The sequence below is a fragment of the Molothrus aeneus genome, chromosome 15 (assembly GCF_037042795.1).
Source record: "Molothrus aeneus isolate 106 chromosome 15, BPBGC_Maene_1.0, whole genome shotgun sequence".
Classification (NCBI taxonomy): domain Eukaryota; kingdom Metazoa; phylum Chordata; class Aves; order Passeriformes; family Icteridae; genus Molothrus; species Molothrus aeneus.
Window position 1 is genome coordinate 14,939,521 of NC_089660.1, and position 15,578 is coordinate 14,955,098.

At 38.0% G+C, this 15,578-nt stretch overlaps 1 protein-coding gene across 1 annotated transcript in view; it reads left to right on the forward strand.

The window, feature by feature from the left end:
• Positions 1-15,578, forward strand: part of DOCK2 (dedicator of cytokinesis 2) — a 161,462-nt gene that overhangs the window by 10,586 nt on the left and 135,298 nt on the right. The window contains exons 4-17 of the mRNA XM_066560488.1: positions 1,292-1,347; positions 1,493-1,589; positions 2,637-2,785; positions 4,434-4,569; positions 5,904-6,058; positions 6,675-6,756; positions 7,261-7,396; positions 7,907-7,982; positions 8,923-8,999; positions 9,318-9,443; positions 10,589-10,713; positions 13,147-13,245; positions 14,660-14,732; positions 14,812-14,915. Of these exons, the coding sequence (XP_066416585.1) occupies positions 1,292-1,347; positions 1,493-1,589; positions 2,637-2,785; positions 4,434-4,569; positions 5,904-6,058; positions 6,675-6,756; positions 7,261-7,396; positions 7,907-7,982; positions 8,923-8,999; positions 9,318-9,443; positions 10,589-10,713; positions 13,147-13,245; positions 14,660-14,732; positions 14,812-14,915 (1,491 nt within the window). The remainder of the gene's footprint in view (positions 1-1,291; positions 1,348-1,492; positions 1,590-2,636; positions 2,786-4,433; positions 4,570-5,903; positions 6,059-6,674; positions 6,757-7,260; positions 7,397-7,906; positions 7,983-8,922; positions 9,000-9,317; positions 9,444-10,588; positions 10,714-13,146; positions 13,246-14,659; positions 14,733-14,811; positions 14,916-15,578) is intronic.

The following is a 15,578-nucleotide window of genomic DNA, read 5'->3' on the forward strand; positions in this document are numbered from 1 at the left end:
AAACAGTATAAACAACTTGTATGAGGCTTAAGCTCTTAAATATCTCTTATGTACAAAAATCATATTAGTTTCTTTTAAAGTCAGTACTCTCAGACCTGAAAATGGAAAGTTCCACAGAGGAAAAGTTTTTACCTTGGGTATGATGACTCCTGGGTCAAGTAGCAAGAAAATTACTTCTAGTTTCAACTGCACTTTTCTAGAAGAAAAGCATTTTTGTTTGTAACTTCTTCTTGGTATTGGATTTTCTAGGGACCAGCAATGCAAATGTATTAAAGCACTACACCTGTGTTTTAATTACTTTGACATTTCTTGTGACTGAAAATGTTATAATCATTTATTCTACATAACATCACTATTTTTATCAATTAAAATTTAGCCTAAAAATAAGAAGGGAAAATATTTACCGGAACTAACCACTTCCTTTTAACTAATTCTTGATTTATTCCTAATATTGCTAAAGGGCTTCAAGATCATCATGCTTAACATGCTTTAAAAAGTATTATTAATTTCATGTACTAAGATATCACTAAAATTACCATTACTGGGCCCCTCTTCTTTTACTTTGCTTCTTCATGGACTTTTTTGAACTTTAATCTTAATGAAAAAGAAGTGGAAGTGATAAGACAATTGTGTTTTGATTAAGATCCAGTGCTTAAAAGAAAATGGTTATAAAAGCTGCAATCTGATTCAGAGAAAGGCATTGTAAAGTAGCACATATGGTATTGAATTATTGTGGTACTTGAGGCACCATATGTGAGTTATTGAATAGAGAATCCAGGAAGGATCTAGTGAATTACCAAGGTGAGATTTGCCAGTTCAGGGGAGGATTCTCATGGACAGAGGGACTGTCAAACTTTCTTTTAAATGACTTAAAACATTTCAGCTTTTGTAGAGCAAGGACAGTCACATTAGAACTTCTGGTCTGGTGCCCAGTTGTTTTCTACAGAGGTGAATTAAAATAGATATGAGATGATGCACAGACACAATGTTTCTTTACAGAATTTAGATTGTATTTAATTACATTGTATTTAATTAAATTGTATTTAATTTAACTGTTTTCTGGGATGGAAAATGGTGTTACTTAGGAAGAAAGATGCCTATGCACTCTACATTTGAAGAGAAATTAAAAACTTCAATTATTTGTCTGTCAAATAGAAATCATCCATCTGAACAGAAAGCTAAATAACCAGGAGCTAGTTTGGGTATTACAGTTTGTATTCACAGCCATGGTTGTTACCTAAATGTTTTTGGAGAATAAGTGTGGATTTATAATTTTTTTCTCCATCATCAGGGAATATTTCCTAAATCCTTCATCCACATCAAGGAAGCTGCTGCTGAAAAGAAAAGGTAATGAATATAACTGTTTTATTCCATTATTGAGCTTGTCTGCTGAAGAATGAGTTTTAAGACATTTCTGTACCTCACCCACAGTGAGTTTAAGATACACCCATGAAAGCAGACACTCTTTGTGATCTTTCCTTCTCTTTCCTAGACATACAGAAAATGTCATACCTGCTGAGATTCCCTTAGTCCAAGAAGTTACCACTACTCTCTGGGAATGGGGAAGCATCTGGAAGCAGCTCTATGTGGTAGGACCTTTTACATGCTCTTTGCTACCTCTTAGTCCTGTTAATGCACACTGGGGCCTTGTTCAAATTCATGTCTCTTCCTACATTCAGGGCAGGGTCTGGGTGGGTTAAAGAAATTGTTTTCTCACCACTAAGATTTTCTTCAGTGGCTTTAAATGCCTAGTGGCTTTAAATCCAGCCTTGGGCTGGATCATGCTGAAGGTCTCTCCCAGCCTGGATGTTCCTGTGGTTCTGTAAAGGGAAAGCTGACATTGCTGGGGAGTGCTGTAACTTCATGCCTATCTGTATCCTGTGCATGATAAATCCTTCATAACTTTGATTTGTAGCATTGAAATGTTCCCTGGTAGGAGAATAAAAGATAACTGGGATGAATTTGAAAAAGATTCATGGTGCTCTTGCACTGCTAGAACAGAAGTTGTTCAAGGGTTACTGGGTGCAAGTAGCCATTAACATTGGCAATTTCAAGAATTGTGCTGACTGTTCCAGGACCCCAGCCACTGGATTTTTCTTTATTTCTGTTGGGGCAAAGGGATCTTGAATGTGCTGTAGTTTTCTGAAAAATGCCACTTTTTAGTCTTCTTGATTAAGTCAACAATGAAAATCCTACTTTATTTTCATTGAATGACACTGGAGCTGCTTTAGTAATTTCTGTGTATTCTCTCATTTATCTCTTAAATGCATTAATACCACCCACAAATGTTGTTGTTCCCATCAGTATCTCATGCAGAAGTTGATAGTTTTTGTAACGTTTTCTCTTAATAAGAATTCGTTCGAGTTTTAAAACAACACAATTAATACAATAAACAACACAATAAAACACAAATAACATAATTCCCTATCACATTAAACATAATTTCATGTTATTTCTTCAAGATCATGTGGGATATTCTGTCCTTAAGAATTTGTGGGATGAGACATCATTATTTTGCCTACTTCTTGTTCCTGCTATCATAAAGCACCAAATATGACACATAGCCTTTAGTTGTCAAGCCCAGTGTTTCACTTCAACTTGAAGCCTGAACCTCACTGATGTTTTTTCTCTCTCAGACAAACAAGAAAGCCAGGTTCCAGCAGGTGCAGTCCATGATGTGCGACTTGATGGAGTGGCGGTCGCAGCTTCTGTCTGGGACTTTGCCAAAAGATGAACTCAAAGAACTCAAGCAGAAAGTCACATCCAAAATTGACTATGGTAACAAGTAAGTGGCCTGCACTACTTTGGGAAGCATGATTTAGTTTAAAGCACAGCACCAAAGAGATGATGATGAAGTTTTCATGTTTACAGGCTGGAATTCAAAAGCGTGGTTCATACAGAATCTTCCTTTTCAGGCCTCTCCCTGTAACTCCTGTGCTGATAGTGGATACCATGATGAGGCTTTTCATAGCAAAATGCTTTTTCGAAATATTGATTTGTTTCTTCATTATAAATACATGAGCCTGTGGATTGAGAAGATTTGAGGTTAGATAACCAGTGTCTATGTACATGTATCACCAGCATACTCAGGGTCCAAAACTTGTCCATCTGTCACAAACATGGCCTATGTGCAGTAAGTGACCCTCAAAAGTGATGCTGGCAAACTGCTCTAAGTGTGCAAACACACCCACACCCAATTCACCAGGGAATTTCCAGGCAGACCTCTGGTTCTGGTAATAGAAGGGAAACTACCAGGGACAGAATAATTACTTGACAAAGTGTCTTGTCTGCTCCTCGCAAATAAGAAGTCACTGCAACACAACATGCTTTTTAGCAAAACTTCTGGGGTTGTGTGAGGTTAATGGTCTCCCACCATCTGATGAGGTGTGGGGAGAGAGAGCTTGGTAAGAAAATCTTCACAGTACTGTTTTTACAGACATTAGAATCTGTTACAAACTGTGATTTGCTGTTTTAAGTGACTGTGGTTGTTGTGGCCTGAAGGCCTCTGTGCAGCTGAAGGTCTACAATTACCTGTGGCTGCACATAAAATGACCACAAGGTGTTATGAAATTCTTAACTTGTTCACTGTGATCTGGATGCAAATTGGTAATTAATTGTATTCATACAGAGCACACTATGAAGTACACATATCCTACTGCACTGTGTGGAGCTGAATGCTCACTCAAAACCAGAATCCACTTTGAAGTTCTCCAATCAAAGAAGCCCAGCTGTGATTAAGACAACATTAAAATTCATTTGCTTTCAGATTTCTGTTTTGTCAGTCTTACATTCTTTCTGTATTATGAGACAGTGCTTCCTTTGGAAGAGTAAGGGTGAAGGGGATGTTTAAAATTATTTGGACTGAAAGCTGGAAAGTGTTTGTAAGCTCCTGAAAGAGTGGGGTTGAGTTGTGTGGTGTGAAGGAACTTGCCAAACTGTGGAGAAGGAGTAAAGGGGAAATGATAGCAGGGGCTGAGGGGAAAATGAGGGAAATTGTGTGAGAGGGAAAAAGAGTTCCAGGAAAAAAGGTATGATTTGTATGAGAGCAGGGCAGAAGAGAGCAGAGTTAAGTATTGGGACAGAAAGGGTGAGGGAGCAACATAAAATCAGAAGGTAACAGGAAGATCCTAAATATCTTGATTATAAATGTTAAGTGTTAAAAGCTATGAAGACTGCTAGAAGTCATTGAACAGGGTGGACCTATTTTATGTGAGAGGCATTTCAATGCTTTGGTGACATTTCTAAAAATTTCTAAATATTGGACAGCAGCTTAAAAAATCATGGGGTATAGTTAAATTTTTCTTCATTAAATATTGTTGCATGTATTTAAATTTTGGTTTAAATCTTTAAGTGTCTCCTTGTTTGTTGCATTTCTAAGCTTTCTTTATTTGGAAGGAAATAACCCTACCATTATGCCTTTTGTATTTTCACAGAGTACTTGAGCTCGACCTGATAGTTAGAGATGAGGATGGAAATATCTTGGATCCAGATAAAACCAGTGTTATCAGCCTGTTTCATGCACATGAAGAAGCAACCAATAAAATCACTGAGAGAATTAAGGAGGAAATGGTAGGAATGGCTGGCTAAACTTGATGCTTCCTTTGCTAAAATCCAAACAAAAACTCATCTAAGGGTTGAAGGGTGGAGCCATAAAATTTGGTGGAAACTTTTTCCTCTGACTTAAGAGTAGATCCATCGTCTTGTGTTATAAATATGGCTAAGCCTCAAATTGAATTGCATTTGTGCTGTGGGGTGTGCTCAAAGCTCATGTCTAAAGCTGGTTCTAAATCCATTCTTGAACTCCTACATTGAAATATGTCTCCACTCCATTCCTGGACTACTCAATAGTCTGAATTGCACAGGGAATAACAGACACTTGGAACTCAGGCTGCAAAGCAGCAGTGTCTGCAACTTGTTTTCACAAGCGCTTGTGAAAGAGCAACACTGGTTGCTGCTTGCTAGTTAATCTGATGGAGCTGAAGAATTTAAGCTCACTGAAGAGGAACTAGAGTGAATTCAGCATAATCTTCTGGACACCAGAAGTTCATGTGCCAAAGCAAAGCTGACAAGTGCATGAATTAAATCTTTTTAAATGCAAAGCAGGTGACTACACTTCCTTGACCTTTTGCAATATTAAACCTCTGCAAGGATTTGTAAGCCTCTTTGGTTCTTTTCTCCATTTATGAGAAAGTGAACTGTAAAAAAGCAAGTAAATCACTAAAGAGAAAATAGTTGGTTTGTCATGACACTTCAATAACACCCATGACAAATCACTGGAAAGCACCTTGTAATTAACTGACAATATAAGGAAAATGAAACTTGGGAGTCTGTGATAGACTGTGGTGACTTATTTTTAAAATAGAGACAAACAATGGGTTCAAAAGTGTTAAGAAGCTGCTTCTTGATGGTTAAGATGGGAGGTTAGAAGAATTCAGGAGCCTATTTTTGAGTCAGTGAACCTGCTCAGCTGCGTCCTGATCTCAGCATGTTATTTGTCTCCTCTTCAAAGAGACTGGCTTCCTTTTGCTGCTGCTCTAGCACAATGCAGCCCCTCTGTGATGTGGAACATAGGCCTTCTGCTACAGCCTACTGTGTTCAAAAATAAATTCCTTCAGGCTTGTAGGCTTGTCTCTGTGCTGACATCTTGATACTTGCCCTTTTCTTTAAGAGTGGGGGGAATATTTCCCCCTTTATATCATTGCCTACTGGCTGAAGAGCTGGCCTAAGACATGGGAGTCATAGAATAGCTCAAGGTGGAAGAGAATTATGGTAATTACTGAGTCCAACTCCCTGCCCTCCTTTTCAATTTTAACTATTACATATACCTATTGTAAAACTGCTTGTAGCATAGCAGCATTTTAATTCCTGGATTATTATTAACTGATTTTCCACCTCCTGATTAGTCAAAGGACCAGCCAGATTATGCATCGTACTCCCGACTGTCTTCATCCCCCACCCACAGCCTGTATGTGTTTGTGAGGAATTTTGTCTGCAGAATTGGAGAGGATGCAGAGCTCTTTATGTCCCTATACGACCCCCAGAAGTCAACAATTATAAGGTAAAGCTTCCCCCTCTGACTGCAGAAGAGTAGCAAATGGAACTGGCCAAAATGAACTAACATAATTGCCAATGTGCCGTAATGAGATAATAATGCAAGGAATATGTAAATAAAAGAAATTAAACCAAAAGCAAAGCAAAGCATGGACAGATCTTGTTGCTGTCTGCTGCTAAAGAATTTTAAGGTTCCAAATATTTTCATAGGTAATTCCTGGATCAAACATTTCAATAGTTTGGAAAAGCCTGAGCCCATTTCAAGTTTTAGAGATTGTTCTAGATGGGAAATATTGTGGTGTTTGAAGTAGAGTGCTGGAGGGGGAGGAGTGGAAAAATAATTAAATTTATAAATTTCTGGGTAGATTAAGATTCTGTTGAGTATTCCCATCAAACAGACTATGACAATGGTAAAGTTGCCTCAAAAAAAGGTATCCATCTGTGTTATGTTCAAGTTACTCTTTTAATACTTACTGTTGGTACTTGTATAGTGTTTTTCTTGTCTTTTTAGTCTGGTCTTAGATTTGAATCATCACCACAGACTGTCTGTTATGCAACTTTTGTACTGTGTAAAGGGAGAATTTTTAAATCCCTTGACAGTGAGGTATTTATCTTCCAAACAGTGAGAACTACTTGGTGAGATGGGGGAGTCGAGGCTTTCCAAAGGAAATTGATATGCTCAACAATCTTAAAGTGGTGTTCACAGTAAGTGTTTTCCAGTTTGCTTCCCTTTGTATTTGCAAATGAAATTCTCTTCTCTGTGGTCACTGTCAGAGCTCATAAAGAGTGATCAAGACGAAGAAGGAAGCAGAGGTAATCCCAGAAACAGAGCAAGGTGACAAGTCACTAAGTTCTTCAGGGCAGTGACAATGCTTCAGTGGCCTTTCTTCAGATCACTTTTGCTGCCTCATGAATTCCTTAATGGCTTGACTTATTCAGTTCTATCTGCTATATCTCTTGATTGTTATTATTCCATTTATCTTACCTTATATTTTTTCAAACCGTAAACTGTCAGTTTTTTCATCCTTTTGATGTGCTCAGACTTTTTAATTTGTTGAGTCTTTGGGGGTTTGTTTGGTTTGGGGGTCTTTTGTTTTCTTTTTCCCCAGTGATTGCTAAGATTCAGTTTATTGCTGCAGGCCCTGTTCCAATTTCACAACTTGCTTTTTACCCAAGTAACACCATGGTTCTTTTTTGTTTGTATCTTAGGATCTTGGAAATAAAGACCTTAGCAGAGACAAAATTTATTTAATTTGCCAGATAGTGCGAGTGGGCACGATGGACCTGAGGGACAGTAACTCCAAGAAATACACACAAGGGCTCCGGCGGCCCTTCGGCGTGGCAGGTACTGCTGTCTCCTGTGCCATGGCTGAACCAGAGTATCAGTGATTTTTGCAGCCCTGGACTATTAAAATCTCTACCAAGACATGCCAGAATACTCATCAGTTCTATCCATTGGTTTCTGTACTTTTTGAAGTCTGTAAAGACTGCGTTGACGTTTTAGTTCAAGTCCAAAATCCACTTTTGAATTTCACTTCCTAATTATTCCTAGAGTGTCAAGCTGTTGGAGTGAAAGCACAGAACCATTTTTGTGACAGATTCCCTTGCAGATGAAGTAAAGTCAGTGGTTATGTCCCCAAGGCTCTGATACTTGTATTCCTAAGTTAGTCTGAGTTCTCCCTCTCTCTCCACAGCAGCATATTTGTAGTGTGGACTCTCCAAAATGCTCTGCCCCACAAACCCAGCCCTGCTGCTGAAAAATCCACACTTACCTTGAGGCACAATGTTCAGAGATAAGAGAAGCTATTCTGAAATGCTCTTCTGTGTTCTGATGAATTTTCTTTTATTCTTCTAGTCATGGATATTACAGATATCATAAAAGGAAAATCTGAAAGTGATGAAGAGAAGCAGCATTTCATTCCCTTTCATCCGTAAGAGTGTCATAGATATCTTTTTTATATGTGAAAGAAAACATTTATTTATCTATCTCTGTTCCTGTAACAATCTGTGAAATGGTTAAAGAATAAGAAAGTTTTCCTTTAACAATTTTATGTTGTAATAGTGTTAATTATTTAGGTATGAGTTTAAATGGCATTTAAGGCTTGCAGAGGTACCAGAGCACATTAAATTAATAATTCCATGAATGTGCTCCTTCAGACAACTGGTACCATGTCTTATTTCACAAACCCAAGTCAAATAGTTACATGTGAGATTTACAAGCAAGTATAACTACTATTTTATGAGCTTGGTTCTGTTTAGAAGTTAGAAAAAATCTAAAAACTAAAAACTGTTTCCTTTCAAAAGTAATAGAATTATCATATACTATCTTCAAAGAAATTCCAGAGCAGCTGCCTAAAAATGTCATGCTCACAGATCAAATGCAGAGATACCAGTGGAAATACTGGAAATAACTCTGTGTGCCCTACATAGCACTCCTGCTATGTATGTACTATGGAGGGTAAATTTAATTCTGAAAGACTCAGGTATGACACACTGGTTTATTTCTTCACTTGTTTCTAATTTGAGAATTTGTTTCTAAATTCAAAAGTAGCTGATAAAAATTCCAAGTTCATTTATGTGGCTGTTTGTCAGGGAGAGTGGACTGAGCTGGAGTGGCACACTGGTGAGTGCACTCCCATTGTCCCTGTCACAAAACACCATTCTTGGTGGCTGCCTGAATCTTTCTCACTTCAGTGTACACACAACTGAATGTGAGTGGGCTGCAACTTGAGTGAGAGATAATAAAAATACCCAAAATATCACAATCAGGCAATACTGCAAAGACTGAGGCTGTTAGTCTCTTATGTTCTAAATAATGTCTGATATATTTAGCACTCAATTCCTGAGCAGACATTGCTGTTTCTCTTGCAGGGTAGTGGCAGAGAATGACTTTTTGCACAGTCTCCTAAGCAAAATCACTGCATCAAAAGGAGACAGTGGTGGACAAGGTAAAGTACATTTTTTTTTTTTAAGTTATATGGTATGTTTGTGAAACTTCATTTTATGTTGTAGGTGGAGTACCACTTTGGAGGTAGGTCAGCTTTGAAGCCGGAATTGAGGAACCATGAGTTTGTTAAAGAATCTTAGGGGATATCTGAATTAGAAGTGACAATTTTGCATTATAGGGTTTTACTTTCACCTCCAGGAAGTGGGAAAGCAAATTCTTATCCATGTTTTTGTGGGTAGAAGATGCAATCATCTAAAGACAGATTTTTCTTTTTTTCCTACCAAAAATGTAATTTTTTTTTTTTGTTTGCACTTCGTAGGTCTGTGGGTAACAGTGAAAATGCTGGTTGGAGACGTGATTCAGACTAGAAAGGATTACCCACACCTTGTAGACAGAACCACGGTTGTTGCTCGAAAGTTGGGATTCCCTGAAATAATCATGCCAGGTAGGAGGTGCTTTGTTCTCTGATAGGAAGGGATTTCTTCTCATTCCCTATGTTAACAAGCATCAGCTGCTGCCTTACTGATTTCTGTAATGGCTAACTCAGAGGATCTTTAGAATTCACTCATGGTAAGTTCTGTTCCCATATTATTTCACTATTATATAAAATAGTGAAATCCTTGGGAAGTAGTTCCTAATACTTAAACAGGAAAAATAAAATCCAGACAGTGAGGGATAAACCTATCTCCTTGTACATAACTTGTAGATTATGGTGGATGTCACTTGAATTTTAAATGAACCTTGTTTGTATTGAAAGTTATTGCTGTGCTTTAATAACAACAAACAAAACAATGTGAAATATCTTGATTTCATTTGTATGTATGACAAGATATTTTCCAGTCAAAATCACTCACTGTCTGCTGGGCTCCTTTTTAAAAAACAAACTACAAAAACCTCCCTCATCCCAACTCGAGTAAAATCTTGATCCTTTTAAAAGTCATATGAATTCATTCAGAGGAGAGAATTCAAATATGAAGCTCCCTCCAGAGAGAGCTAGATATCTGGGGGAAATTCCTGAAGAGAATTAATGGTAAAGCTTCGTCCTCCTCTGACTGCAGAAGAGTAGCAAATGGAACTGGCCAAAATGAACTAACATAATTGCCAGTGTGCTGTAATTATATAATAATGCAAGGAATATGTAAATAGAAGGAATGAAACCAAAAGCAAAGCGAAGCGTGGACAGGTCTTGTTGCTGTCTGCTACTAAAGAATTTTAAGTTTCCAAATATTTTCATAGGTAATTCCTGGATTGAACATTTCAGTAGTTTGGAAAAGCCTGAGCTCATTTCAAATTTTAGAGATTGTTCTAGATAGGCAATACTGTGGTTTAGTTTTAAAGTTTGCCACCTCACCAGCAGGTGTCGGGGCAGGATGAGAATTGCATCGAGTCACTCCGAGCTCCCATTTGCTTCTCCTCACATCCTAGTTTTGCCTTAGTAGAGATAAAGAACTGAAAAATGAAGTTCAGATGGAAAATAATATAATTTTTACCTGTTTCACAGCTAACAGTGAGGTACTCGTGTGCAGTTCAGCTGATCCTATGCTCTCAGAGCATTTTAATTGCTTTTTAACCTTTCAATTTCTCTTTTAGGAGACATAAGAAATGACATATATATTACATTGTTGTATGGAGATTTTGATAAATACAACAAAACAACTCAGAGAAATGTGGAAGTGATAATGTGTGTCTGTGATGAAGAAGGAAAAGTGTTGCCAGTAAGTTTTTCTTTTTTTCTGCAATGAGGGGCATAGAAACATGAGCTGAATTTTTGATGTAAGGCTTAACTTACACATTTAATAAAGCACCACTATTCAAAAACTCAATTTCCTTGTGTCATCCTGTGACATCTTGTGATAAATAAGCTTTATGATTTTTAAAAAATTAAAATCTATTAAAGCCCTCTAAAAGTCTTGCATAAAAATGTAACAAGGAATAACATTGAATGACCTATTTTAGCTGTGCCAAGGAACAAGTGCTGATTCTGACAATTACTGCATTCTTACTCTAGGGTTTTTCTTGAGGAAATTCCCAGAGGAATGCAATTTGCACACTGAAATGTTAGAAGTACCATTTCTGCTACATAACAAATGCTTGATTTGTGCCAGGAAGTCTATGTCACTGCCACTGAATTAAGTACATGGCAAAGAATGATATTAGTGACAACAATTACATATGCAACATAAATATTTACAGTGTCTTTTTGCTTGTCTGTTCCCATTTTGTAGATCCTTTGTCTTTTCCTTAGGGTTTATCACCAGTTTGGTATTCAGGGGGATTTTTGACCTGTCATTTTCTGAGTTTATAGTGTTGGGATCACGAGGGTGAAATCATAAAGACATTCTTGTGATAAAATAAAGATGGTGTAGAACACTGTGGTTCATGACTTGTTTATGAACTGCAGCTAACTGCTTAAAATGTAAGCTGAAAGCTTGAATAGAGAAAATTCTAATCCCACATAATGTTGAAGGTCCACACAACTGTAGCCCTGATTACAAACCACTGCCTATACCTATGACAGCACCTGACCATGACTTGCATGCACAGAAGTTAACTCTATTCTGTATTCTGTCTAATTACATATAAACAAAAATACTCCTTAGAGAAATAAGCCTATTACCATGCATTAATCTTGCATTCCAATTTATGCATGCTCAGTTCTGCAGATACGGAATTTCTGCAGATCTTAGGAGAAAGAGAATTTGTCTCATTGTTTTTGAGATGAAATGTCATGAAAGATGAAAATTCTTTCTGTGGGTAATATGTCTTAATGGATATATTTAAGCAACAGTTTTGAGGAGGTAATTGAAATGCTGTTGAATGCAAGTAATAGCAAAAGTGACTGGTTTTTCCTTTTAGCCTGTAAATATACCTCAAACCAACAGACTTTCAAACCCATGAATTTATATCTATATTTCTCATAACAGGAATATATTTACTTCACAGGAGACTGGTTGGTTCTGTTCAGGTATCAAACTAGCTCCAGTTGCAGAGCTAGCCCTTGATTTACTGTTACAGGGAACAGGACTTTTGCTCCAAGTGAATGTCACGGAGGTGACAAACAAGTAGGTGCATAAACCTTGAAAAATCTCTGCTCAGGCAGATGAGACATTGCTTTCTGCAGTTAAATCCCTCTGACTGTACAAATAATCTTCAGGTACCATCTTCCCACCCTTCTGGTCACAGGGGATCCTGGTGTTTGAAGCAGACTTTTAAGGTTCACTGGATTATCAGCAGGATTATTGCACCTTTGCAGCAGTCAATTCAGCCTGGCCTGGATTAGTTGAATTTTAGCCTTCAGTAGAGAATTTAATATTTGCTTCCTTCAGGGACTTTGGTTTCATGCCTGGCAGGTACCAGGATCTTGGTGCCTCCCTGTCCAGCAGTAACTTTTACTCTGCATGTACAGCCCAGCTGCAGTCAGCCAGAGCAGACAGATGCAGGCCAAGTCTTCACAGACTCAATAAGGAAAACTACAAGTTTTGAAGCTGATCAAATCTTTCACTTGGCTCTGTCCTAGTTCAGATAGTCTTTAAAGAATGGGAAATTCTAATTGTTTATTGTTGTTGCCTCTACAACATCCAGTTTGGAAGTCGCCTCTAGTGGCCTAGAACTTCTGAGACTGTGCCAGAAGAAAGTATTTTAAAATAAATGGAGAAATAAACAGAATAATGAAGTGAGATTTAAATTTTTTTCCTTTTGTATTATTTCTACAAATTGAGATGTTGGTTACTTAAATTCATCAGATGGAGAAATGAAGTCAGTTTTTTTTTATGTTCTTCACGCGTCTCCTAGAGCCGTCTGTGTGTGATCCCTGTAAAATGGAATTACACTGTCTGTACCCACAGATTGTGGTAAATGTTTATTTCCATTGTGTTCAGAGGCCTGGAAAATGCAGTGTCTTCATGTTAGTGCTTCCCCTCTGTCGGTGCTGTCACCTTTATTTAACTTTGGATGATCCATACCCAAATCAAACCCGCCGTGAGGGGAGGCCGCGTCCCAGGGCCGGGGTGGAATGCCCAGCTCGGGATTCTGAGGGGAGGCTCTCTGGGGACTTTTTGGTTTTGCTCAAGTTAATTAACCCAAAACTGCTCCAAAATGTACCCAGGTGAGCGAGGCACTAAGCAGTGTTTGTTCCCTCCTTTTGTAAGAATGCTGTGTGCCTGGGAGCAGGGGACAAACCCGTGAGCGAGTACAGATCCGTTGTTTACTACCAGGTCAAGCAGCCACGGTGGATGGAGACACTGAAGGTATGGCGTGGAAACTTCCCGCTTTATTTTTTCATTTCTTAATGCCTCACACAGAAAAGTGGCACAGCATCAGCTTCCTCCAAAAACCATCTTGTGCCTGACTGCAGCTGAAGCATGAAGCCTTAGTCATACATCAGTTATTAGAGACACATGGTCACTGAGGCTTGAAATTTGGCCCAGAAAGTGATGTGTAGGTTTTGTTCAGCAAAACAAAGGAGATCATCTTTGATAACCTTATGTCCTAACAGGGCTCATCAAAAATGAAATACTGCATTTTTTCTATTTTGGTGAAACAATAGAGATGAGGAGCTTCAATTAAAAAACAAACAAGACCGAACCAAAACCCAAATGAAAACACCAATCTCCTCTTCTGATTTCAAAAAGAAAAAACTATCTTGTTTCTCTTTAGAGACACACTAATAATTACCTAATCAAGCTTCAATGTCCATGATTGGAATATGCCCAGAAGCTGCCAGAAACTGTTCTTACAAACTGTGACAGGCTTGCATGCTTTTTTTAAGACAAAAGAGCCATGTCTGACAAGCTTGCAATTATTACCTTAAGGTGTATTACCTGTGGTGGTGAAGGACAGGGAGGGAATGGAAGTATGATTTCAAACAGAAGCTTATTTATTGTTTTGAAAACATTGACCCATTCTTTTTATTGCTTATTGTATTAGCTCCTTTTTAAAATTATTCCACAATTGAATCTTGTGCACAGGATCACTAACAGCAGATCCTGTTGAAAAGCATTGTTAATATTAAGGCATCATTCAGTAAGATTTGTGAAGGGAAGTTGTGAATGCACACAAAGGTGTTCAAGTCCTTAAATTTTTAGAACTAGGAACTTGATAATATGAAAAATTGTGCTTTCCCTTACACACCTGGCCTTTTTTGTTGCATATTTGACCCAAAGTATGCTGCTTTAAGAATAAAGCAAGTTCCACTTGCAAGTTCCTGTGATTCTCCTCGAGGCTTTATGCTAAATTTAATCACTAAAATATAATCAATTTATTTTGCTGGAATTTTCATACCCTTTTCAGCTGTTTAATAAATTGGCTGTCAATTTCTGTATCTGAAATGTGGGATTTGCATAGTGCAGAGGTGTTTAATTTTCTGTGGTTAAAAGGGTGAGCAGTAGGACTGCACTGTGATTGTTTTCTAGCACCTGTGTGCGTTAACTCTGTGTTCTGTGCTTCATTTCTTTGCTGGTGCCAGACTTAGAGCCATGTCTAACAGATCATTTCTTACCAGCCCTGACTTTGCTACTATGATCCGGCTCAACATTTTGAAATGGTTTTTGAAAGGCACTATAGAAACAGAAGAAGTGGGGCTTATTTATTCTAAAATGGGGGCTTATTACATGTGAAACCACCCCCCATAACTCTCCTCGCTATTTTCTGATTTTACCAAAGGTAGCAGTCCCCATTGAGGACATGCAGAGGATCCATCTACGCTTCATGTTCAGGCACAGGTCGACTCAGGAGTGTAAGTAGGGAATTCTTACTTTAGTGAATTTTAATTCATTGATGGATGGGTAGTCAACCCAAAGTCTTTTGCTTTGCAGCTAAAGATAAGGGAGAGAAGAATTTTGCAATGGCCTACGTAAGGCTAATGAAGGAGGATGGAACAACTCTCCATGATGGCATCCATGATTTGTTAGTCCTAAAGGTATGGGCTCAGATTTCTCTCTTTCATTCACAAGATATCTTTTCTCACACTGTTGCCTTTGACTGCATTGTGTATTTGCTTAGTGTTAGATTGATTTTATTATTCTATCAAAGATGATACTGTGTTTTCCATCTGAACAAAATGGTGTACCCTGTTCCATTGTCAGTAAATATTGCTCTCAATTTTAATGACAAAAAGGTGTTATCCAAGCACAGTGAGAGGTGATTTCTTTTTACTGGTATTTGTGCTTTTGGCCTTCTGTAGCATAGAGAAAGTTGTGCTGCAGCTCTGTAGTTGGGTGGGTACCATTCCTCTTGCTGGACATAGGAAGTGTTTGATCCACTTGAAATCTTTATCTCATGAATAATCTGGGAATGCAGCCTTAGGAAAATGCTTGTTTTAAACTGCTGTGTAGTTCCTCAGGTACAATATTGAAAGTTTCAGCAATTTGGTTTTGGGTGTGAAGAAAATCTTTAGCTGGCCCTAGCTAGAAACAGCATCTTTAACTTTGTGAAGGAAACAGGGAACAGATGTTTTTACTTTTGTTTTATTTGCCCTCTTGGAAAATGGTGTCTAGCAGGAACTAAGAACCAGAAATCACTTCCAGTACAAAGGACACTTAAGTTATTTCTCAGCACTCTTCTCAGTAAACAAGTTTGCTGT